This window comes from Microtus pennsylvanicus, chromosome 11 (assembly GCF_037038515.1).
Source record: "Microtus pennsylvanicus isolate mMicPen1 chromosome 11, mMicPen1.hap1, whole genome shotgun sequence".
Taxonomy (NCBI): domain Eukaryota; kingdom Metazoa; phylum Chordata; class Mammalia; order Rodentia; family Cricetidae; genus Microtus; species Microtus pennsylvanicus.
Window position 1 is genome coordinate 48205954 of NC_134589.1, and position 24926 is coordinate 48230879.

Genomic DNA, 24926 nt, shown 5'->3' on the forward strand with positions numbered 1-24926 from the left:
CCATGTGGGTGCCGGGAACTGAAGACCTGCGCAAGAGCAACAAGAGTTCTCAATTCAAGTGCTGAGACATCTCTCTGGCCCCATGCACCTGGTTTTTGGGGGGTGGGGGATGAGTTCAGACCTCACTGAATCATCTCAGCTGACTGGCCAATGAATTACAAGGACTTACCTGTTGTTGCCCTCCTTCCCCAAGTACTGAAGAGCTGAACTTAGGTTCTCATTCTTCTGCAGACACTACAGACTAAACCATCTCCCCATTTTTTTTATCTTTTTTTTTTTTTTGAGACAGGGTCTCATGTATCCTAGGCTTCCCTAGAAATCACTATAGTTGAGGATGACCTTGATCTTCTGTACATGAAGAAATTAACATGGTAATATAAAAATGAATAGGTAAGTTCTGGGTAAAAAGATTTGTAAATCACTAGGGAAAAACTGGCTAGTCACACTGGGGTTATAAATACCTAACACAGCCTGGAACATGCAGGCAGATCTCTGAGTTTAAGGCCAATCTAATCTATATAGTAAGTTCCAGGCTAGCTAGAGCTACATAGTGGGACCCTATCTACAAGCAAGCAAGCAAGCAAACAAACAAACAAATAAACCAAAAGCAGAAAAACACACCCCCAACACAGGTCAGGAATGATGCGGTATACCTGTAACGCCAGTGCTCAGAAAGCTATGGTTGGGGAACTCAGAGCTCTAGGCCAGTATGGGCTACATATTGGTCTTAAACACAACCAAAATGCAGGACAATCTTGACGTAAAGAACTAAGCCAAAAGACTTCCACAATTAAATTAGTAGATATATAAATCAGTCATAGAGTTACAGTCATTAATACAGCACTGGCTTACAGACAAGGAAATGCCCAAAGTTATAAATACATGGAACCAAAGGTAACAGTACAGAGTGCTCAGGGCAAACTCAAAATAAGCAGAGAGCCAAAGCAAAAACTTGACGCCAGAAACTCAAACTCAAATACTGGCATTCACCCCAGGTGAATGACAGATGTCGTGTGAAAGGGAAAGTGATTAATATTCTAGAAAGAAACAGTAGATGCTTTTATGATATTTGAATGAGGCAAAAATTACTTACAGGACTCGTTAAGTTAGTAGTTTTTCAGTAACTTAAAAGAAATGATGGATGAACTCAGAAACACTAAAATTACATTTGTCTTTTTTCCTCAAAGATGCCATTAACAAAGTAACTAGGAAACAGTGGGAGGAGTTCAGGAACTGACCCTGGCACTGCCTACCTGTGGGTGCAGCACTGCACAATCCTCAGCAGTAGGTGGATGGCTTTCAGTCGCTGATGACCAGTCTGGCGGCAGGCCACACCCACCAGCCATTCCCAGATCTTGGCCAATGGGAGGTGAGGTACAACCCTTTCTTCGGACAACATCTGCTTCAAGATCTCAAATCCTGGCGCCATGCCGAAACACAGACATTTTAAAAACAATTATTAACATTAAGTTTCACATTTTGTAAACTGTACACATTTTGATAGGGTGAAATAATTTATATTTTGGCTGAAATCAAATTTCTTTCTTTCTTTCTTTCTTTCTTTCTTTCTTTCTTTCTTTCTTTCTTTCTTTCTTTCTTTCTTTCTTTCTTTCTTTCTTTCTTTTGATACAGGGTTTCTCTGTGTAGCTCTGGCCATCCTGGAAACCAAATTTCTTTTGTAAAATAACACAAAAACAACATTCTCAGTTCCTCATTTTTGCAAAAGGTCCTGGTGTTGGGGAATATTCAATCACACTATGAACCCCAAGTTTGCATTCATGTTAATTAAACAAAATTAATCTTGGGTCAGAAGGCTGTTAGTTGAAGAAAGCAATCAAAGCAATCAGAGGGCATCTGGAAGAGATAGAGAGATATACCGGAAGTAGTAGGGAAGGGTTCTGATGGTGTGGCTTTTTCTGTTTTGTTTTCGGGGAGTGGAAGGACGGGCCTTTCGGGAGTCAGTAAGGAGAGAAAGTTAGCTAAGTGCTACTCTCTGAGCTAGCAGGTTTTCACCAGCCTTTGAGTCTCAAGTTTTATTTATAAATAGAATGGTAGAGATTTAGTTAGAGCTACCTTTAGTGGCAGCAGCAACAGAGCCAGTGCCTGAAGGAGCAGAATTCTCACCAGGCTGTAGGCTGAGCGCTGGGCTGCTGCCAGAGAAGCAGGCCATTAACTGCGGAGTAGCAATTGCTGACTGAAATAGCAGTAGATTAGGGAGGGCACAGTCACTGTACCGAAGATAAAACAACACCCTGGCAAAACAAACAAATAAAACCAACCAACCAAACAAACAAAATCTGTGTCTTCTTTTAGATCCTGACAGAAGGCTCTTATCTGATCATTCAAGTTTGTAAGTAGTCAACCAAGTCCTGGTGAAGAAAGCCAGGCACATGGGTTGAGAGACACTTTTGGAAGGCCTTAGAGAGAGACAATAGCTGCCTTGATTTTAACAGAAGTCAGTAACATAATGGCACCTCTGGGCAGAGTGTGTTTGGCTGACAGAGCATGCAAACAGAAAGGGCAGAGCACACACCTGTCTGGAAACGACCCAGGTGTCCAGCTGTCACAGTGAATCGGTAGCCCCACTCGGTGTTGCTCATGTCAGAGGTAAATCGGTAATACAGAGTATCTCCTGGATCACAAAAACCAGAGACAGGTCAGGATACGGGAGCAACAGGATGGCAGCTGGGGTGTTTCTGATGAAATACATTAAGCTGGTGTTAAAATCCTCTAATAATTTCTCAATTTTATGCTTTTTAAAAAGTTTGTTTTACTTTTATTTTGGGTAATTGTTTTGGGGTGAATGGTAGTGTGTATGGTAGGCATGTACATGCCAAGGTATATATGTGTAGTTGGTTCCCTTTCCATCACGTGGGTCTTGGGGCTTGAACTTGGGATGACAACTTGGCAGTAAATGTTCCTACCAATGAGCCATCTCACGGCCTCAACATTATGTTTAAATGCTTCCTATGAAGTCTATACAGGCTGGTGAGATGGCTCAGTGGGCAAAAGTACTTGCTGACAAACCTGATAATGTGAGTTCAATCCCTATGATCCATGTGGAGAGAACTGACTCCAAGTTGTTGCCTTCTGATCTCCACAGGAGCACGGTGACACATACTCAGCCCCTTAGATGGATGGATGGATGGATGGAGGGAGGGAGGGAGGGAGGAAGGGAGGGAAGGAGGGAGGAGGAGAGAGGGAGAGAGGGAGAGAGAGCAAGCAAAAATTTAAAGGAAAAGTCTGTGTACCTGGAAGCTCAAAATCTTTCCACTTCTGCTGGGAGCCACTGAAGTTGTGTCGGTCCTGCTGAAAGTCACTACTGCTGGACATGGCTAATTCATCACAGCCTTCCTCTGTGTTGCACTGAGGATCAAATTTGATTGAGAGGTAGATTGCACCAGGAATGTGAACTTTATCCTAGGGAGGGAGACAGAGAATACTTCTATCACTGTCACTAGCTACCACTGTAGTTGTCACTGTAACCAGGGACATGGAGCATGAGCAAACCATAATCCCCCCTCCAGCTCTGTGCAAGGGGCATGGTGGGCAGCCAGGAAAGGTGCAGAGGAGGGTGCTTCCAGGGAGCTCCCCAGGGGACAAGAGCATTAGGGTGCCTTTCAGGTAGGGTAGCACCGGAGAGGTCTGTGTGCTCTGAGAGTGGCAGGAGCATGGCTTCGGGTTTACGGGAAGGCCATGATCATGTGGATAAGGTGTCCAGACTTCTGGAGCGCATGTGCTCTGATCACAGCTTGAAGAAGAGTCACAGCTGCTAGGGAGCCAGGCAGGGTGGAAAGGTGAGATTGGGAGGAAACACCAGGAGTAGCCCCAGAGGAGAGGCCAGTCTGGGACCATCAGGAAGGCAGAAAAGAGTACAACTTGTTAGCTGAGAGAATGAGGCAAGGAGAGAAGAAGCTTGTAAGGCAGAGGGTGAGGAGGTGTACACCTCTGTGAAATAAGAATGTCTCAGCTGATCAACAGCTTCTGAACCAGCCTCTGTGCTCCTGTCCCAACTGCTGTAGACTACTCCCATCTAGAAGCTCAGGCCTTGCCAGCTCCAGCATCTCCAAAGGGCTAAAGAAAGGTGCAAGACAGTGTTGAGTCATGAGAGTAGCTGAGGTGGCCCACACCAAACTCCTATGGCTCTCTATTTAGACACAAATTCAGGATGGAAAAGATGAGACTGTGAGGGCTAGGTAATTAAAAAAGGGGCTAGTGCCTCCAAGGTGTGGCCTGATCATCAGGAGACAGAGAGGTTGGTTCTGGATCCCCACACAAACTCACTTCTGGAAGAAGCTGAGGATTCACGTAGAGGAGCTTACAATGGGAAAGTATATTCTCCTCTGGAGCCAGGAGACCACTTTTCCCTGTTAACACAGCTAAATCTGGCGAAGGGGAAACCTGCTGCCCAGGCCTCATGTCAACAGACAGGAGATGAGGAAATGTGTTGTTAGTTAGGACTGGTAAGAAGAGGGAAGGTAAGGTCTCTGATGTACCGCCTACCTCAAAGCTGGTGTTGTTGTTATATGGGTGTTTTGATTCCCTCACTTGCACCTCCATTCCTGGTTCTTCCATGAACTGACATGCAGCCAGGGCCATGGTCCCCAGCATGCCCTCTCGGCAGCCCTGGAGCACTTTCTGCAAGATCTGAGAAGAAAGAAGGTGGTTAAGAGCAGGGAAACCAGTGTCATCAGATGGAGGGAGGGAGGGAGGGAGAGAGAGAGAGCGCGAGCCTACTTCAGTCTGAGATTCACCTGAAGGTACTGGCACCACCAACCCTACCCCAAATGCAACCCCAGTAGTCACCTTTCAACCAGGTCCTGTTCTGAATCAGAATAATGCTACTTTTAGAAGACCCACAATAAAAGAAACAACTAGAGATGTTCCAGGCCTCTGAAGAGCTCATTACTAAGCAGGTGGAAGAAGCTGTAAGTAAACACTACAGCACACAGAGAAATGGCCAAAGTGAGGAGCTCTGGGGACCAACAGGCAAAAAAGTACATGTGCAAGCAGGGGTCTGCAGAGGCAGTGACTGCCACTGCCCTTCATGGGAAGTGAATATGGCTAGAACACTCTGCCAGTGCCTGCAGGGCTGTGATGCGGGCAAACAATCTATGATACGCAGAAACCAGTGGTCCTAGGTGGGCAAAACAAGGGTCAGAGAACACATCAACCTCCCCATGCTCAGCATATTGAACATGAGGGGGAGGATTGGGGGGCAAATATGACCCAGGATTTCTGCACCTGAACTCGAGGACAGAGTGACTAACCCTGCACCAGAAGGAATAAGTGCACAAGGATGCTAAGGTATAGATCAAGATGTTTTCTGCTATGCTGGGTCCTCTGCTTCTATGCAGAAGTGGAAATGGACTCTAAATCCACATTATTTAGATATTTATTTTATGTATATGTATGTGGCTTCAAAATAAGTAAACACACTGTATTCGTATCGGTGCTTGTGGAGGCCAGGAGAAGGCATTGCATCCCTTGGAACTGGGGCTGCAGGAGATTGTGAGTTGCCCATTGTGAGTGCTGGGACTAAACTCTTATCCTCTGCAGGGGCAGCAAGTGCTCTTAACTGCTCAGTCATTTCTCTGGCCTCACAGTATTATTTAAAAAGAAAACAAGGAAGACCTGATATAAAAATAAATGAGGCAGAGACATAGCTCAGTGGCTAAGTGCCCTGGCTACTCTGGAAGAGGACCCTAGTTGAGTTCCCAGCATGCACACGAAGGCTCACAGCTATTTGCAACTACGGTTTCATATGAAACTTCTTTTGACCTTTGAGGGCACAACACACATGATGTACTTACATACATGCAGGCACATTATGCACATAAAATACAAATAAACTAGAAAAGAGAAAAACAAAATACAACATGCCCTCCAACCTAAAATTGCAAATTGGAAAATCAGCCTTCAGAGAATGGCATGGAAGCTAGTGAAATCCCTGCCACCCAAAAGCCAGAGTCTTGGATAAGCCTCTGTCTACACCACCAGGATCATGAAGCAACCAAGGTGTGAGGGCAGATCACTTGCCCTGCATAGACAGTCTGAAAATGACAGTTTAAGACAGAAGGCAAAACCCTTATTGGACATTTTCCTGTATTGTGGGGACAGGCTATCTGGGCCTCTGAAGGGTATTACCTGTCCCCTGACTTTGCATCATGTCAAATTCCAGACACCTGAGAAGGCACAGGCTAGCTAGGAGAGCCATAAGACCTATAGGTGTGAAACAATCAAGGCAAAAGGCCAAGACATGTTTTCAGGGCCTACTGCTGCAAATGTTTCCTGCACTCAGCTTTCTGCTGTGAGCTCAACTCCAGAAAACCCATGGCGCAGTCAAGAGCAGCTCTTGCCTCTGCTGTATTCATACCTGTCAGGGGGCTATATTACTCAAACACCCTGGAGTCACAGAGATATGGAAGATGGGCAGAGAGAAGCCTGGGCTGAGCAGAGAGTTAGCTACCTTCTCCCATTGGTGCTTTTCTTCCAGCTGCATGAACATATCCAAAATGTAGGTCATATGTGCAGGGCCACTGAGCTCTAGGATGTCCTCACTCACTGGCACATGCCCTGGCCACTCCGCCAGCAGGGAGGCGAGCACATGGCGAGCATAAAGGACTGCTGTGGCCTCGTTCACACGGAAGAGGTAGTCGCGGACAGCCCTCTTGCTCTTGCAGTTCAGTTCCTTGTGTAGGAGGGCAGCACTCTTGCTCCGGCGCTGCTTGGCGTAGCTCTGCTGCAGCTCACTCTCTGTGCTGGAAATCAGCTTCTGGGTCACAGGGTTCGATTCAGCAGTGGCTTGGTCAGTACGCACAGGCCGGGACTGCAAAGCCAAGACCATCATTACAGAGGCTTGGCCCTCTCACTATAGGGGGCAGAAGTGTAAACACTTTGATCCCAAGGTAGGTGACATACCAAACATGGCAAGATAATCATGTCTGTGTCCACAGCTTTGGCGCTCTGTTCCTCCAGTCTCAGACTCCTACTAGGCTGCCACCTCTGTGCCAGAGAGCGAATTCTCTCATCGGTGGTGAGTTCATCTCCATCAAACCTGAAGGGAGCCCAGTGATGGGCACAGACAGTGGAGGAGACAAGAGCTTAAAATACACTGCAGTTGTCAGAAAGCTGATCAGAGCTACACTCTCACTACTACCCACCCAATGATATCATTACTTGCTGACATTTGCAAACTATAGTCACATCATGCATCCACTCATCCATACATGTAGTCTTCCAAGAAGAATATCCTTGTAGCAGCGATACAAACTGTCTCTTAGGAACCACTTTTCTCTTTATCTTCCTTTAAAGAATATTTTTATATTTATATATAAATTATACATACAATAATCTTATATTTTTAATAATAAAAAATTTGAAAATCACCTTTTATAGCCAGGTGCATAACTTCTTCAAAAAAATTTATTTATTTGTTTGTTTATTTATTTATTTATTATGTATACAATATTCTGTCTCTGTGTATGCCTGCAGGCCAGAAGAGGGCACCAGACCCCATTACTGATGGGTGTGAGCCACCATGTGGTTGCTGGGAATTGAACTCAGGACCTTTGGAAGAGCAGGCAATGCTCTTAACCACTGAGCCATCTCTCCAGCCCTGGTGGTGCATAACTTTAATCCCAGCACTCAGGAGACAGAGGCATGTGAATCTTTGTGAATTTGAGGTCAGTCTGATCTACAAAGAAAGTTCCAGGACAGTCAGGTTGTTACATAGAGAAACTCTGTCTCGAAAAGCAAAATAAACAAAATTACTTTTTGTGTACATGTTTTGTCTACATGTCATGTCTGTGCATCACATGCAGGCCTAGTGCCCTCAGGAGTCACAAGAGGGGGCTCGCTATCAAACCCAGGTCCTCTGTGAGAACAAGTGTTCCTAACCACTGAGACATCTCTCCCTCTCCAGCCTGTTTATATTTCTTTCTTAATTTTGGGATGTGTGTATGGGGGTTGACCTCGCTATCTTTTCAGCTGTTCTCTACCTTATTTTTAGAGATAGGGTCTCTCACTGAATCAAAGCTTACTGGTTTGGCTTGACTGGCTGACTAGCAAGTTCCAGGGATCCATTTGTCTCCATCCCACATCCCTAATACTGGAGTTAGAGATGAGCACGGTCATGCCCAGCTTGTATAGGTACTGGGGATCCAAACTCAGGTCTTAATACTTGCATGGCACACACTTAATCAAGTGTCTTCCAGCTCTTCCTCTCTCTGTCTGCCTCTGGATGCTTATGTGAGAAAACCAAATTCTACCTGCCTCAGTCTGAGGTTCTTCTGCTTTTCTAGTTACAGTAGCTTAGACTGTACCCTGACCATCTTCCTCTCATAGCACCTGCTCCATTTCACACAGGATTTTAGATAATACATAGGATAAAACAGAAACATGAATGAAGTTAGTTGAAATTCACTCCACATTAGAATAAGAAGCTAAAGGGCTAGGGAGGTAGCTCAGCATGTACAAAGCTCTGGGTTTGATTCCCTAGCATAGCAAAAAGGGAGGGAGGGGACCGATGGAAGAGAGAGAGAAAGAGGGTGGGAGGGAAAGATGTGCGTTTAGGAAGAGAGAGTGAGCAAAGCCAGGCCATGGGTACAGAAGAAGAGGCTGGGTGGGAGATATGTAAAGTTCCACACAAACTCAGGAGATGGGTTCTGGAGCTACCTCTGAAATTTCTGGCCAAGAGAAGGATATACTGTTGATTATATAATCATCCCTGTGAAATAGGTCATGAAAACGATGTACACTGATGAAACATAAGAGCCAAACCCCCTCTTGAGCCACAGCACCTGCTCTGCTCTGTGCCATCTGCTCACTGGACGGCATGAGAGGGATCCCACAGTCTGTGCCTTTAAGACTACACACATGACATTCTCAAAGGAAACTGTCACACTCTTAGGGATGACCCAGCTAAAGTGGCACAACTGCCTTTCCAGGTACATGAGGAAGAACTCCAGGCCTATCAGGGCCTCTCTCCAGATCCATGGCAGCAGGTGAGGGTCCCACACCCTCACCTGGCACACTCCAGTGCATCTTAATGGTCTTTACCTTTTCTGAACTTCTAGGAAGAAAGAATCGGTCTTTTTCATCTGCAATTCATATATGGCCCGGAGAATGTGCAGAGGAGCATTGAGGGCATCATGAGCCATCTAGAGGCAAGGGAAAAGGTGAGAAATAGACAAGGATATGTGCCTTAAGACATGAACAATATGCGCTCTGAAGTGACAAACAGTATTGTAAGTTATCCCAGGTTACAGCTGAAGAACAATATGTGGGTACTTTAAAAAAGCATGGCAAATTTTGAGTACTAAGATATGAACTATAAAAAATGCGCATTACTACTTAAAGCCACTTCAGGGGCTAAGGAATGGCTCAGTGGTTAAAAAACTTATTGCTCTTGCAGAAGACCTAGGTTTAGTTCCCAGCATCCACATGGTGTCTCAGAACTACTCGTAACTCTAGTTTAAGGGGATTCACTACCCTTTTCTGGGCCTTTGCAGGCTCCTGCATGCATGTGGTGTATATAAAAATCACACAGGCACACAACATGCACATAAAATAAATAAATAAATCTTAAAATCACTACAATGATAGGGTTCTACTATCCTTTTGGATCTTTTCTGTATGCAACAGGCTGTTTCGGAAATGAAGTCTCAGGACATCAAACTGAGCAGCTAAAAGGTTTTTAAATTTATTTATGTGAATGGATGTTTTGCCTGAATGTTTATGCCTCATGTGTGTGCCTAGTACATGTGGAGGCCAGAAGAGGGTGTCAGAACCCCTGGAACTGAAGTTAACAGACAGTTGTGAGCTCCCATTTGGGTGCTGGGAATCCAACCTGGGTCTTTAGCCACTGAGCTCTCCCTCCAGTTCTTAGACTTGTTTAGGTTGAAGCACAGCCTGAGCCAAAGAGAATCCATTCCTTTGATGCCTGTGCTCCATTCATAAGATGACCAGTGAACATACCAAGAAGCAAATTCTGGTGGGTTCATCCAAGCTTTCAAGAGGGTCTAGCTTTTTCTGTTCTGGTTCTCCAGGGCTACTAACTGGCCGGTCCATTTCTTCCTCCTGGTCCCCTCGCTCATCCAGCTCCAAGTCTCCATGTTCAGTCAAAGTGTTGATCTCCTTTTTTGAGGAGTACAGCATGATCGACAGAATCTACACACAGTCAGTCAAGCAGAGCAAGTAGATGAGTGAGTGTTCATCAGTGAGATGACATAGTCTTTAATCACGTAAGGGTCTCTGAGATTTACCGGAACTTTAAGATACCAGAGTTCACATAGAGAGTATGTGATTAGTAAAGGAATATGAAAGCATGTTCAACTATACTTATAATAGAAGAAATGTTAATTAAAACTATGGTGGCCCTTGTGTTTATTAACTTTCTTGACAGCAAAAATGGATATTATCCTATTTTTTACTTGTTTTGGAGAAATATAACTACTAAAGTATTAAAATATATCCTTTTGACTTACAACTTATCTTTTAGAAATGACAAGATAGATTAAAAATGCTGTTCAAAATATGGCCAATGAAGCACTAATAATGGTAAAAACTGCCAAGTACTTTCCAGTCTTATACACAGCCATTAAGAAGGATGGTTATGGAAGCTGGAGAGATGGCTCAGCAGTTAACAGAATTGGCTAAGCTTCCGGAGGACTTGAGTTCAATTCCTAGAATTCACATGGCAGCTCACAACCATCTGCAACTGAAGTCCAGGAGAGCTGATGCCCTCTTCTGGCCTCTATGGGCACCAGGCATTCAAGTAGTACAGACATAGTTACAGGCAAAACACCCGTGCATATAATTTCCCTTAGATCTTAGCAAACGCTGTAGCATTCAGAGCTGATTCTTCATATGCAGGCATCTGTGAAGTGAGGGTAAGGGCACAGCACATCTCTGTCACACTGCCCCTTATACTAGGAGCTAGCACTTGACCTTGAAAGACTCTGGAACCAGAAGAACTTCACTAAGAAACATCTATGGCCTCAGAGGAGTAACAATAAAATGGAATTATCGACTGAAATCTTACATAAGATAAACATGTGTGCTCATATTTAGAAACTAATTTTAGCTCAACTTTAAAGGGAAATAATAATTCAAAACCACATTTTATTACCATGATTTAACGGTCAATTATGTGTTTCCACAAAGTACTTCTCCAAGGTTCCTTAAACAAACACTCAATTCATTTTCCTGACAGGGAGGACAGGTGTCAGGATCCCTAATTCAGGAAGAGGGGGATCAAGGCTGGGTTTAAAAGCTGCACAGAATGAGAGTGCAGAAGGAGGAACTGGCTGGAACAAGCTAGCTCTGCATGGGGTGTAGATCTTCAGGGCAGCCCTCCTCTTTACCTCCAAGTCGCGGAGGAGCCAGGTCTTACTGAAGCCGGTTCCTTTGCTGCATTTCTTCACCAGCAGCTTCAGCAGGTCAGTCTGGAGGAAGGTGGCATGGGTCTCCTCAAAACCGTGAGCCTGCCAAGGCAGGAGCGTGAAGGTCAAGGTCAGCAGAGCGCCAGTCTCTTCCCAGAGCTAAAGGCCCAACTGACCTTCCGGGGAAATTTCCAGTCAGTAAAAAAAGCACTCTGAAGCCGCCAGTGGTGGCACCTGCCTTTAATCCAAGCACTTGGGAGGCGTAGGCAGGTGGATCTCTGTGAGTTCAAGGATAGCCTAGTCTACAGAGCGAGTTCCAGAAAGGCTCCAAAGCTACACAGAGAAACCCTGTCTTGAAAAACCAAAAAAAAAAAAAAAAAAAAAGCAGCAAGCAAGCAAGCACCCTGAATCTTAACCAAAAATGCTCGACAGTGGGAGGGCTTGGATTTTAGCCTCAAGCATTTTTGGAAAGTAAAGAAGGGAAGTGACATAAAATAGGCTTCAGAAGTGCTTGTTCGGTGAAAGATCACAGAGCAAATGATGCAGTGGCTCATGGCTAAGATTCTCAGGAATCCCACAAGGATGACCCCAGCTAAAACTCCTAGCAATAGTGGAGATAGTGCCTGAACTGTAACCAGATTGGTGAATACATCAACTGTCATCATAGAGCCTTCATCCAGGAACTGATGGAACCAGACACAGAGATCCATAACCAAGCACCTGGATGAGCTCCAGGAATCCAGTTGAAGAGAGGGAGGAGGGAATAGATGAGCAAGGGAGGTCAAGATCATGAACGGGAAATCTACAGAGACAGCTGAACTAAGCTTGTGGGAACTCATGAACTCTAAACCGACAGCTGTAGTGCCTCCAAGGGAACAAAGTAGGCCCGCTGCATGTGGGAGACAGTTGTGTAGCTTGGCCTATCTGACGGGCCCCTGGAAGTAGGACCAGGATCAATCCCTGGTGCATGAGCTACTTTTCTGAGCTCATTCCCTATGGTGGAATGCCATGCTCAGGCTTAATGCAGAGAAGAGGGGCTTGGTCTCCCTCAACTTAATGGGCCAGGCTTTGTTGACTCCCCATGGGAGCCCTTTACCTTTGGGACAAATGGATGAAGGGGTGGGTTGGGGTATGGCCGGGAGAACTGTGATTGGAATGTAAAATAAAATTTAAAAAAATAAAAAAAATCATTAATAAGATAAAATTCAAACCCTAACCATGGCTGACCAGGTCCTACAAGGCTCCCTGCCTACTTCTTTGGCCTCAACCCCTCAGCTGCACTATCTTAAAGACCTGGAGGTCCTTCTGCTCCCGTGACGGCCATGCCTGGTCCACTATAAGGTCTGAAACTTACTATTTTTTTTGTCCATGTTACCCAAGGCTAGCTCCATATTTGCTGCCTCAAATTTCCCTTTTTCAAAAGGTTTGCCAATGCAGAGCTGTCTTCCTTGTAGGCAGGTGCCTCCTCTGGCATGGGAGACTATAAGCCTCATGAGAGCATGGCCCTTCTTTCTAGCTCACACTGCACACACAGTTCCATTTGGCTCCTGATAGTCAACAAATATCAACAGACTGCGGACTCATGGTGGCGCACACCTTAATCCTAGCATTCGGGAAGTAGAGGCAGGCAGATCTCTGAGTCTGAGGCCAGCCTAGTCCATATAGTAAGTTCCATTCTAGACAGGGCTACATAAAGAATACCTGTCTCAAAAAACAAATAAATAAAACTGAATGAGAATTTAAGAGCTCTGCCATCAGGGAGTTAATTTCCTTTTCTATTATAGTGGAAACAGTGAAACTCACCATGTCATGAAACACATCAGATATTGAACAACTAGAAGATGAATGGTCTCAGCTTCCCAGAGCTGGAGAGCCCAGCAGGCAAGTCTCTGGTGGTGCTTGAGACCACGCCATCCCCCACGACTACCACTCAGTGACCTCCCTACCAGAGTTACCACCGAACGCTTAAATGTCAAAGGGCAACAAACTTCAGCAGAAATCCTTTCCGGGACAGCTCTGTAAGCAAGATCACCCTGCAGATAACCTCAAATGTATTTCCTTGAAAGGTCCTCCCCAGCCCTCCAGCCCACTAAGGCCCACAAAGTCACCATGGGTCAGGGCTTCTCTCCACCCCAAATACCGTCCACTGCTCACCTAGCTGCTTCCTTCCAGTCTAATGGTCACACTGATCCCTTGAGGCTCCATGGAGCCGGCTCCCTTTATTCCTCCCTTAATTCCTGTGAGAACCTAGAGGAGCTCCTGTCGGGAATGAACTGAAAAACCTTTCAGCTCAGTTTTCTTCCCCTAAGACAGGATTATGTTTCCATGAAGCCACAGTCCATGGAACAGTATTAAAAAAACTGAAACTTTCCAGGTGGTACTGGCACATGACTTTAATCCTAGCGCTCAAGAGGCAGAGGCAGGCGGATCTCTGTGAGTTCGAGGCCAGCCTGATCAATAAGAGCTAATTCCAGGATAGGCTCCAAAGCTACAGAGAAACCCTGTCTTGAAAAACAAAAAAACAAACGAACAAAAAACCAAAACCAAAACCAAAAATCTGAGACTTGCCAGGTGGTAGTGGCACAAGCCTTTAACTCCAGCACTCTGGAAGCAGAGGCAGGCGGATGTCTGTGAGTTTGAGGTCAGTCTGGTTTACAAAGTGAGTTCAGGAAAGCCAATGATACACAGGAGAAACCCTGTCTCAAAAAATAAAACAAAACTACAACGAAAAAACCAAAAACTTATCTCAAAAAAAAACTCAAAAAATAAAAACAAACAAGCAAAAACAAAACAAAAACTGAGACTTAAAACACTTGGAAAATTCTTTCTTCCTCAAGTTATCCTTGTATAAGGTCTCAAGCATTTTTAAAAACAACCCATTGTTAAGCATTCATTCAAATCAGATGGCATTTCCTCCTTGTTAATCCTCTGCAGATGTCAAATCATAGGTAGGTTTGTGTACATGGAAGAGGCTCACCATTACCTTTAGTGTTTTATATAAACCTTTGAGGGCCAAGGATAGGACCCAAGTTGCTTCCACTGCCTCGGGACAATGGCTGTCCATGCTGGTTTGCAGAAGGTGACTGGCAATAAAGGCAAAGTGTTGGGAGTACTGGCTCAGCTGGGCCTGAGAGGTGCCACACTCTTGTCCTCCTCCCTTCTGGACCAGTTGGTAGTCCTTCACTGAAGCACCATGCCAAAAAGGAAAAGAAAAGTACAAAAAGTACAGTTAGTGTCGTCTACAGCCAGTTACTAAAGTAAGGACTGAAGAAACAAGCCTCCCAGGCTCAGGTGTGGTTGCTGTATCTAAGTAAGGACTGAAGAAACAAGCCTCCCAGGCTCAGGTGTGGTTGCTGTATTTAAGCCCAGTTTGCAGGTGAGCACAAAAGCAGTCCAGGACCACTTATTCTTGGGGAAACTAAGAGTCACAATGCAAAATTCTTATTACTATGCACAAGCAGGTCATCGCCAAAGTTGTCGTGACGATTGTTCTTGGTTGTCAACTTGATTACATGTGAGATTAACTAAAACCCAAGTGGCTGGGGACACCTGTGAGGGACTTTTTTTTCTTAATTAAATTATTTCAAGTGGGAAGAACCACTTCTAATTAAGATCTTTTGGGGTAGGAAGCTACACCTTTAGTCTGGGCCACACCTTCTGCTGGCGGCATATATCAAGGACATGGAAGAAGGATGCTTGCTGTCTGTCTGCTTGCCCTCAGTCTCCCTGGGAGGTCTGATGTGGGATGTCCTTCTCTATATGTGTTGCTTTTATTGGTTGATGAGTAAAGCTGTTTTGGCCAATGGCTCAGCAGAGTAAAACCAGGTGAGAAATCTGAACAAAGATATATATATAGAGAGAGTAGGCAGAGTCAAGGAGAAGCCATGGAGCCATAGAAGGAGATGTCAGAACATTACCGGTAAGCCGCAGCCTCATGACAATACATAGACTAATAGAGATGGGTTAATTTAGGATGTAAGAGCTAGCTAGAAATAAATCTGAGCCATTGTCCAAACAGTGTTGTAATTAATAAAGTTTCAGTGTGATTAATTGGGTCTAGGCAGGAGGAAATGAAAGCACAGGCTCTGTTTACATAATGGTACACAATGCGGGGCACAGATCCACGACCCTGAGATTGAGAGTCTCACGGCAAAACATTGGCCAAACCATTGGCAAAAACAGCTTTATTCATCAACCAATAAAAGCAACGCATATATAGAAGGACATCCTACAAAACTGGTCTATCATCCCTTTACTGGCATTAAAGCTTGCTTCTTTGGGATCCTGGTACATACTGAAGATCAGCTGAGACATCCAGAGTCATGGACTGAACAACTACTAAATTCTTGGACCTTCTATTGATAGACAGCCATTGTTGAACTAGCTGGATCACAACCTGTAAGTCATTCTCATAGATCCCTTTTCCCTCTCCTTTCTCTCTCCTCCCTCTCAATTCATTCTATCATTTCCATTTCTCTGGAGAACCCTGATCAATGCAGATTTTGGTACCAGAAGTGGTTCTAGAGCAACAGAAGTATAGGGATGAATTTTTTAAGTATCTGGAACAGGCTTTTCAGTTTGCCAGCGCCTACAGTTACTGAAGCCTCTCCTAGAAGCTCAGAGTACTGAAAGCCTATGGTGTAAACTATTTTACAAACTTAAGGAGACAAATGCATTTGATTATACAATTGTGAGAGGCAACAGATTTAGTGATCTGTATATAAAACTTTTGACAATTTGCAGAAAAATAAGGAAAATGATGCTCCTGTGTCTTTGGGTAAACTGACAAATGAAAAGGATGAGTTCTGTGCTCCAAAGCCACAGAGAAACCCTGTCTCGAAAAACCAAAAAAAAAAAAAAAAAAAGGATGAGTTCTGTGATAACCAACTCCTAGATCTCAAAATATGGCAAATTGGCAAATGACAACAATGAACTCAGTGATAAAATGGACCATTTCCAGAGGTGCATAAATGGTCTAAAGGTTTTTAAGTGTGCCCTGGAAGAGAATCTTCTTTCCAGCAGCCACAGATTTTGTTGTGGAAAATCAAAACAAAGCCCTCATTATAAGATTGGCTGAATTACAGCAAAAATTCAAGTCGCAGACTCAAAGGTGTTTGGTGGTTAAGAGATAAGGGGTTAATTGATAAAAATGGAACACTGTATAACTTGGGATGGAGAAGTGTGGGAGGACCCTATTGAAACTGAGAACCTTGATCCCAGGAAGAGTTTATCTCACCAGAGCAAGTAGTCTCCACCCTCAGCAGAAGATTTCACCCCACTTCCTGAAGTACTTCTTTTCACCTTTGACTGAGGAAATTAACCCTTCATTGTAAGTTAAAGCAGCAGTGGCTTTCTCTGAAGATGCCAAGAAAGGCAACACTGATGTCCCTCGGGGTCCAACAAAAGTTGCCTCTAGACCAGATTTAAAGCTAAGCAGGCTCCTAGAGGGGAGTCTAAGAGTAGATACATTATATTACTAAAGAACTCAAGCAGTTTGCTAATTCATTCAAGCAGTATGTGTGGGAATAGATTTTAAGGGTGTGCGATAATAGTGGAAGGAACAAAACAGGATTGTGCTGAGTTGATAATGGCCACTGAGTGGAGAATCTAGGTTTAAAATGGATGCTCAGACAGTTAAAGAAGGTGTCTAAAGTTTGTTGGCCAAAGCATTTGTCAAGAGACGGCCTACCAAGGAACAGTTGGAGATGCCTGCTAACCCTTGGCTTAGTGTTGATGAAAGGACTTTAAGACTCAGGAAAATTGCAATGCTTGAGTGTGTACACCGTGTAAAATCTAATCCTTCACTAATCCTATAAGATGCAAAATGCTGAGAGGGGCACCACCAGCCCAGCTAAAGAGCTTTGTTGCCCTTTTCCTTTTGCCAGACCTTGGAGTTAGATATGCTGCTGCTCAATTGGATGAGTCAAATGTAATGGGTTTAACTGGACTCTTGAAGTAGCAGGAGCCCGGTGCCAGTACTGAATGACCAAAGGCAAGATGATCATAGTTATCCTTGGTTGTATACCAAATTCAAGGCAGCCTGTGGTATGAGAGAGAGAGAGAGAGAGAGAGAGAGAGAGAGAGAGAGAGAGAGAGAGAAGAAGAAGAAGAAGAAGAAGAAGGAGGAGGAGGAGGAGGAGGAGGAGGAGGAGGAGGAGGAGGAGGAGGAGGAGGAGGAGGAGGAGGAGGAGGAGGAGGAGGAGGAGGACGAGGAGGAGGACGAGGAGGAGGAGGAGGAGGAGGACGAGGAGGAGGAGGAGGAGGAGGAGGGAGGGAGGGAAAGAGGGAGGGAGGGAGGGAAAGAGAGCAGCATAACAACAAATACCAAAATATCTCTCAGAATTTTTTTATCCAGAAAAATTATGCTTAAAGATTTGACTTTTAATTATGTATACACACCTGCCAGTGTGAGAGCTTGTACATGTAAGTAAGTACAATGCTCATGGAGACAGGAGTGAGTGCTGGATTCCCTGGAGCTGGACTTACAGGTAGTTGTGAGGCACTAAATATGGGTGCTGGGAACCAAACCAGGGTTCTCTGCATGAGCTCTTAACTGCTGAACCATCTCTCCAGCCCCAGAAAAATAATCTTTGAAAGATAAAGTCAAAGCCGGGAGTGGTAGTGCACATCTGCAATACCAGCACTTGGGAGAGAAAGGCAGAAAGACTACAACCTCAAGGCCAGCCATACACTCTCGTGAAAGTCAGTCTCAAAAACAAGGACTAGGTCAGAACATTTTCCAGATAGATTTTTGTGACAGAAATGCTAAGGGGGGGCTGGAGAGATGGCTCAGAAGTTAGGAGCATTGCCTGCTCTTCCAAAGGTCCTGAGTTCAATTCCCAGCAACCACATGGTGGCTCACAACCATCTGTAATGAGATCTGTGCCTTCTTCTGGCCTGTGGGCATATACACTGACAGAATATTGTATACATAATAAATATAAATAAATAAATAAATATTAAAAAAAAGAAATGCTAAGGGAAGTGTTTCAAATCAGAGAAAATTATACTAGATAGACTTTTGAATCTGCAGAAAGCAATGAAGAACACCAGAAATAGTAAGTGTATAATTGAGTATAAGATACATTGTTTTCATTTAGAAAAACTCAGTAATAATCACTCACATTTTAAAAGCCAACATTACATACTATGAGATTTACATTATGTGCAATAAAAGTGTGACTACAATAACACAGAGTGAAGCAGATACGGGGCACAAACGCAGTGTTTCCACACAACTGCAAAGTGGAATAACCTCTGAAGACAGCACAGGTGTGCAGAACAAGCCTCAGGGCCATCTCCCAAGTGCTGACTAAAGTACTGACTACTCTGACACCGGAGCAACAGTCACAGTTAGCGCCAATGACAGGCATGAAGTGAACCTTTAGAAAATAAGAAAAGTCAATCCAAAAGAAGACAAGAGAAGAAAAAAGAGCTAAGAACAGAAGCAAATGGAAAACAGGCAAGGAGATAGCAGAATTAAACTCAATCAACCATAAAATACCTGAATAAGTATTGAAGCAAGGGACTGTCAAACTGGATTAAAGAAGACTGGCTATATGCTATCTATAAGAAACCAATTTACATGTTTACTATGTTTATTAATTACTATTACTATTTTATCTGAGACAGGTTTCATTATGCTGCCCAGACAGGCCTCAAACTCACTATCAGGCTGGTCTTGATTGTGTGATCCTCCTGCTTTGGTGCTGAGGTTATAGACATGTACCACTATACTCTGCAAAAGAAGTCCAGTTAATTGTAAAGATCTGAGCTGGTGAGATAGCTCAGTGAATATCAGCATTTGCCACCAGGCCTGATAACCTGAGTTCAATCCCTAAGGCCTCAGGTGTTAAAATGAGAGAATTGACTCCCACAAATTGTCCTATGATCTCCACATATGTGTGTATGTACATAAGCATGTGTGTGTGATGTGGGAAGTTCTTCTGTATATGAGTTGCTTTTATTGGTTAACAAAGAAGCTGCTTTCGGCCAATGGTTTAATAGAATATAGCCAGGCTAGAAGAGATATAGAGAGAGTAGGCAGAGTCAGTGAGATACCATGTAGCTGACAGAGGGGAAAGATGCGAGCTGGTAGCTGGAATATTGTCGGTAGGCCACGAGCCTTGTGATAAAATCTAAAATAATAGAAATGGGTTAATTTAAGATGTAAGAGTTAGCCAAAAATATGCTTAAGCTATTGGCCAAACAGTATTGCAAATAATAAAGTTTCTTGTGATTATTTTGGGAGTCAGGGCAGCCAGAAAAAGAATAAGTGGCCTCTTCTCCCAACAGATTGGTGTACCAACATGGTCTGAAATGTTTGGGGCTGATGCCTGCTACCCACTTCGGGTACAGATCCTTTTGTGCTCACTTGGGGTCCGGAAAAAGTAGCTGAGACTATGCCTGTGGCTCAGTGCCTCCTGCCTGAGCAGGTGACAAGATCAGGTCTGTTAGGAGTGCACAGGCAGGAGAGCATGGTGAATTCCTGGCACCATACACAGAGATATTTCCAGGACATGCAGTGCGCTGCATGGCAGATTTAACTATTACTCATATTAAAAGGGTTTAACTCAAAGTTAAAGTGGTGTGCATCCCAGAGCTAGTGGTAATGGTACCTCTGCCATTTTGAAAGGTGGAGAGAGGCGGAGCCAGCACCCAGGGCCGCTCAACCAAACTGTTTACCATTTTAAAAAGCTTTCTAGGACAGAAAAGGATTACAGATATACCATAGGACAGATTCAGACATAAAAGACCTCTAAATGAGACACAGTATGTTCAAAAAATGTATGTAGGCTTGGGAGAGAGAAGCAAAAGAGTAAAGAGACAGTAAGTGCAATATAAAAGAGTACAGAGAGTCATAGGTTAAAGGAGTAAAGATAATAAAATAAATATTAAACTTGTAGAAAAAGTAATAGACAATGAGACACATCTGCTCCTGGTAGCACCAATTACATCAAGAGCATGATGGGCATCAAAGAGGCTCCTTATCAAGTTTGTTAGCCATCCGGGGAAAGAACCTGCTCTTGCCTGGATTGTTTGATGGTATGCTGTAGGAACTGGACATGCAGGACCCACAGAGAAATGACTGCTGAACTTGCCTAAAGAAGGTGAGACAGTTCTTCGGGGTTCCTGCTTCATGAAAGAGTCTGCCAGACATTCTGTGCAGGACATAGAAGAAAGCAACTGTTGGACTTTGCCATTACAAGGCAGAACAGATCTTCAAATTTCCTGCTTCATGGAAAAGTCTGTTGGATACTATGGGTCTGTGGGCTGAAGATGGGTACCTGAAACATTACAGAAGAACTTTGGATGACGGTCTAGGCAGCGAGATGTCTGTCAATTCTAGAGTTTTGGAAGTTGCTTACAAAACACTTCCTCTTTACTTAGGTAATATTATATCCTTCTGGAGTCTTTGATGGAGTTGAAGAATAGATAGTTATAGTTTTCCTTAGTTATGATAAAAGATAAGGTAGATATAAATATTGTAACTGTAATTCTTGCTTGATACCTGTTTTGTTTTATGTAATCTTGCTATGTTGGGATTGAAACCTTTATTTTTACTTAGACAGAAAAGGGGAGGTAATGTGGAAAGTCCTTCTGTGTATGTGTTGCTTTTATTGGTTAATAAAGAGGCTGCTTTTGACCAATGGTTTAACAGAATATAGCCAGGCTAGAAGATATCTATATATCTATATTTATATCTATATCTATCTATCTATATCTATATATATATATCTATATATATATATATATATATATATATATATATATATATAGAGAGAGAGAGAGAGAGAGAGAGAGAGAGAGAGAAAGAAGGCAGAGTCAGTGAGACACCATGTAGCTGCCTGAGGGGTGAGATGTGAGCTGCTAGCTGAAACCTTGCCAGTAGGTCACGAACCTCATGGTAAAATCTAAAATAATAGAAATGGGTTAATTTAAGATGTAAGAGTTAGCCAGAAATATGCTTAAGCTATTGGCTAAACAGTATTGCAAATAATATAGTTTCTGTGTGATTATTTTGGGAGTCTGGGCACCTGGGAAAGGAAAAAGTGGCCTCTCCTCTCAACATGTGTGCACACAAATAAATAAATGTAATTAAAAAAAATCAAACTATCACATGCAGGAATAAGAACTGAGGCATCTTCATTGGTTTCATAGCATGCAAGGACTAGACCATTTTCTTCCATTCTTAGGAGACATAATTATGCTTAGGACCTGTTTTCCTTTTCCTGGTTTTCACATCGACAATCACAGCTCTATTCTTCTCAGTGAAGTGCTTCAAGATGATCACATTATGGGGTTCATTGGCGTTATCCATATAAACACAGCGGGTTCCCACACAGAGGACCTAGAGCATTGATGCGGGAAGAGGCATTTAATTAGGCACAAGCTCAGTCCCTTTTGCTTGCTCGCTCTTCTAAAGCACACAGGGATGGGGGTGGTCTTCTTATTCACAGGATCAAAGGATTGAGTGCAGACCTGGCACAAAATTAGTTTAGGTGTTTGCCATCTTTGCAGGTCCTCACCCCAGTCAGATGAGGCATACAAACTGAGAAAATCAACATGAGTGCCAGAGTGAAAGACAACGGTCTCTGAAGATCTTTGTAACTGAATACATTATAGTTACCTACTATTATTCAAAGCTAGAAAAATTAATCAAACGTCTAACTGTTGACAATGCAAGTATAACAACTACACAATTCTGAAAATATACCAAGACTACAAAAGCAAATTATGCAATTAAAAGTTTTTCCAAGACCATTACAGATACATACACACATGCGTATGCAAGAATGTGTGTGTGTGTGTGTGCATGCACATGCCCTATAGACTTTAGCAAACAGGCCTTCAGATGCTGTACCTGGGGGAAGCCGACAAGCACCAGCAGGGTAAAGATGTTGGTGTGCTTCAGCTGGAAAGGAAGCTGCTTGATGCAGTGGTCTGTGAAGGTAGCAATGACATCTCGCCACAATGGGGCATTGTTGAGTGACCGAAGGATCTCTGCCATGGAGCAGGCCCAGTCCAAACCCACCCGGCTAGAAAGCAAGAGCCAATGTTAGGTGGCAATGTGTGACGCTATACCCTCACAAACATCACAGCTCACTGCCCTAGATAGTCAGACTCATGCAAAGAACCATCCATTACTTAGCTTAAAAATTACCAAAATGATGCTTTTCACATAAAGACAAGTGAAAACAACAAAATCCGTTACTTATATACTCAGCCTATAAACTCTACCTATAACTATGTTCTCAAACCTCTGTAAAAATAAAACAGTGGTCCTCAAACTTTGGGTCATGACCCCTCTGGGGGGTGTCAACCAACGCTTTCACAGAAGTCATCTAAGACCATCTGAAGGGATGGAGAGATGGGTCAGAGGTAAAGAGCACCAGCAGTTCTTCCAGAGGACCCAGGTTGAACTCCCAGCATCCACATGGCAGCTCACAACTGTCTAGAACTCCAGTTCCAGGGAATCAAGTACCCTCACACACACATACATGAAGGCAAAACACCAATACACATATCAAAAAGACCATCTGAAAACACAGATATTTACAATATGGTTCATAATGTAAAGAAAATTAAGTATAGGCATTCGGGTTGAAAGGTTTTCTTCATAACATCAGCAAAATTACAGTTATGAGTAACACTGAAAATGATTTTACGGTGGGGTGACCACAACATGCGGAGCTCTAGTAGAGGACCGCAGCGTTAGGGAGGCTGGAGTCACTGCCTAGAGTGTCCTCTCCACAAGCACACACAGACACACTCATACTCACAGTCCTACTCAGACAGGAGCCTAGAGATGCATATGGACAAATCAAGGTCATTTTCCTTCATTTCACATTTGGTATTATGACTATTGTTTTTATAATAAAAACACTTTTTAACCCCAGTGCCTACACTTACTTTTCTCAGGAAAAATCTACCCGAATAAATCTCATCAGAGTTGACTGGCAGGTACTGCTAAGGCTCTCAGCTATTTCAGTGTGGAGCTATGAGCTGGATTCTCACAGCAGAGCCTCAGCATTGCAGCACACTGAAACTCATCAACAGTGAGTACCACAAAGGGTGGAGTGGAGGCTGGGTATGTGAAAACTAAGGTTACCTGTCCAGGCAGACAGCACCTAGGCTGAAGAGCAGGTGAGTGGTCTTCCAGCCATCTGGCACAACGCCATTGTCTGCTGCAGCGAACAGGTTGTGTTTGGCTGAAAGGACCTTGATGACTGCAGTGTCCACCTCTGCTGGCAAAAGACGGACAATTAACTGGCCCAGAAGACCCAGGGTGAGGTGGTAGGTTTCATTCAGGTGGCCTGCGTTGGAGATGACAACCTGAAACATGAGTGGGAGGACGTGTTCCAGGTCTATCAGGGGGACTGTGGGACCCTGTCAACAGAGAGGGGAAATCTCTTTAGTACAAAACCCAGTCAGCACATCATCTATACATGCCCCCCATTCATGTATTACAACTGGCCTAATTCCAGTTTCAAAAATGACATGTGTACAATCTACTGTAAATAAAATAAATAAGTTCAAGTATCATCTTATCTTTTAAATTTATTTTTTTTACGTGTGTGTGTGTGTGTGTGTGTGTGTGTGTGTGTGTGTGTATGACTATACATATGTAAGTGCAGGTCCTCTGGAGCCCAGAAGAGGGAGGGCACTGGATCCCCTGACGCTGGAGTTACAAGTGTTGAACCTCTGGACATGAGTGCTTGGAACCAAACTCCACAAGAGTAGCAAGGACTCTCAACTGCTGAGCTGTGTCTCCAATCCCTTCTTATACCGCTTCTAACATTCCTTTATCCTTAAAGTAAACACTTGCTTTTTTCTTCCTTTCCTGATGATGTTCATTATAAAGAATTCAAAGAACTAAAAAAACACATGAAATTCAGACTTTCCATCACAGCCCCTCTCTGATCCATCAGTGTCAAGGAAGTAACAACTACTAACAGTTGGATGGACAGTTTGCCAACCTTTCTCCATAAACATCTGTAAGCAACACCTGCAAATTATTCTCCCAACCTCCCTCCCTCCCTCCCACCCTCCCTCCCTCCCTCCCTCCCTCCCTCCCTCCCTCCCTCCCTCCCTCCCTCCCTCCCTTTCAGTATGACGTGCATGTATGCACATGTGGAGGCCAAGGAAAGACCTCCAATGTTGGTAACTTGTACCTTGTCTGAGACAGGGTCTCTTTGTTGTTTGCTTCTGTATACGTCACACTAGCTTGCCTATGAGTTTCAGGGGATTTTTTTGTCTCCACCTGCACCATTGTCTCCATGAGGAGACACATGTTACTCTAGCCAACTTTTTTCCCCCTCACTTTATTCTTGAAAATCTTAGATGCTTTGAATTGGAAGATCTAACAGCAGTATTGATTTTTGATATTATAAACTATTTGTATTAGATTAAACCATCATAAAGATAGTACCTAAAACTTCTAAAAGTGTGCACCAGCCAAAACTCTATCCAATTATGAACCACTATTACGGTTAGTTTTTTTTTTTTTTTAACTCTATCCAACTTTAAGTGGGTTCTGGG

General features: G+C 43.7%; 1 protein-coding gene across 2 annotated transcripts in view; it reads right to left on the bottom strand.

Annotated features, from left to right (window-relative positions):
- Positions 1-24926, bottom strand: part of Zzef1 (zinc finger ZZ-type and EF-hand domain containing 1) — a 120683-nt gene that overhangs the window by 7932 nt on the left and 87825 nt on the right. For both annotated transcript variants that reach the window (XM_075991740.1, XM_075991739.1), the window contains exons 40-52: positions 23497-23774; positions 22249-22423; positions 21603-21735; positions 14368-14567; positions 11367-11486; positions 9979-10170; positions 9061-9161; positions 6922-7057; positions 6470-6829; positions 4504-4647; positions 3252-3420; positions 2534-2632; positions 1254-1419 (exon numbers count right to left, since the gene is read on the bottom strand). In XM_075991740.1, the coding sequence (XP_075847855.1) occupies positions 1254-1419; positions 2534-2632; positions 3252-3420; positions 4504-4647; positions 6470-6829; positions 6922-7057; positions 9061-9161; positions 9979-10170; positions 11367-11486; positions 14368-14567; positions 21603-21735; positions 22249-22423; positions 23497-23774 (2273 nt within the window). The remainder of the gene's footprint in view (positions 1-1253; positions 1420-2533; positions 2633-3251; positions 3421-4503; positions 4648-6469; positions 6830-6921; positions 7058-9060; positions 9162-9978; positions 10171-11366; positions 11487-14367; positions 14568-21602; positions 21736-22248; positions 22424-23496; positions 23775-24926) is intronic.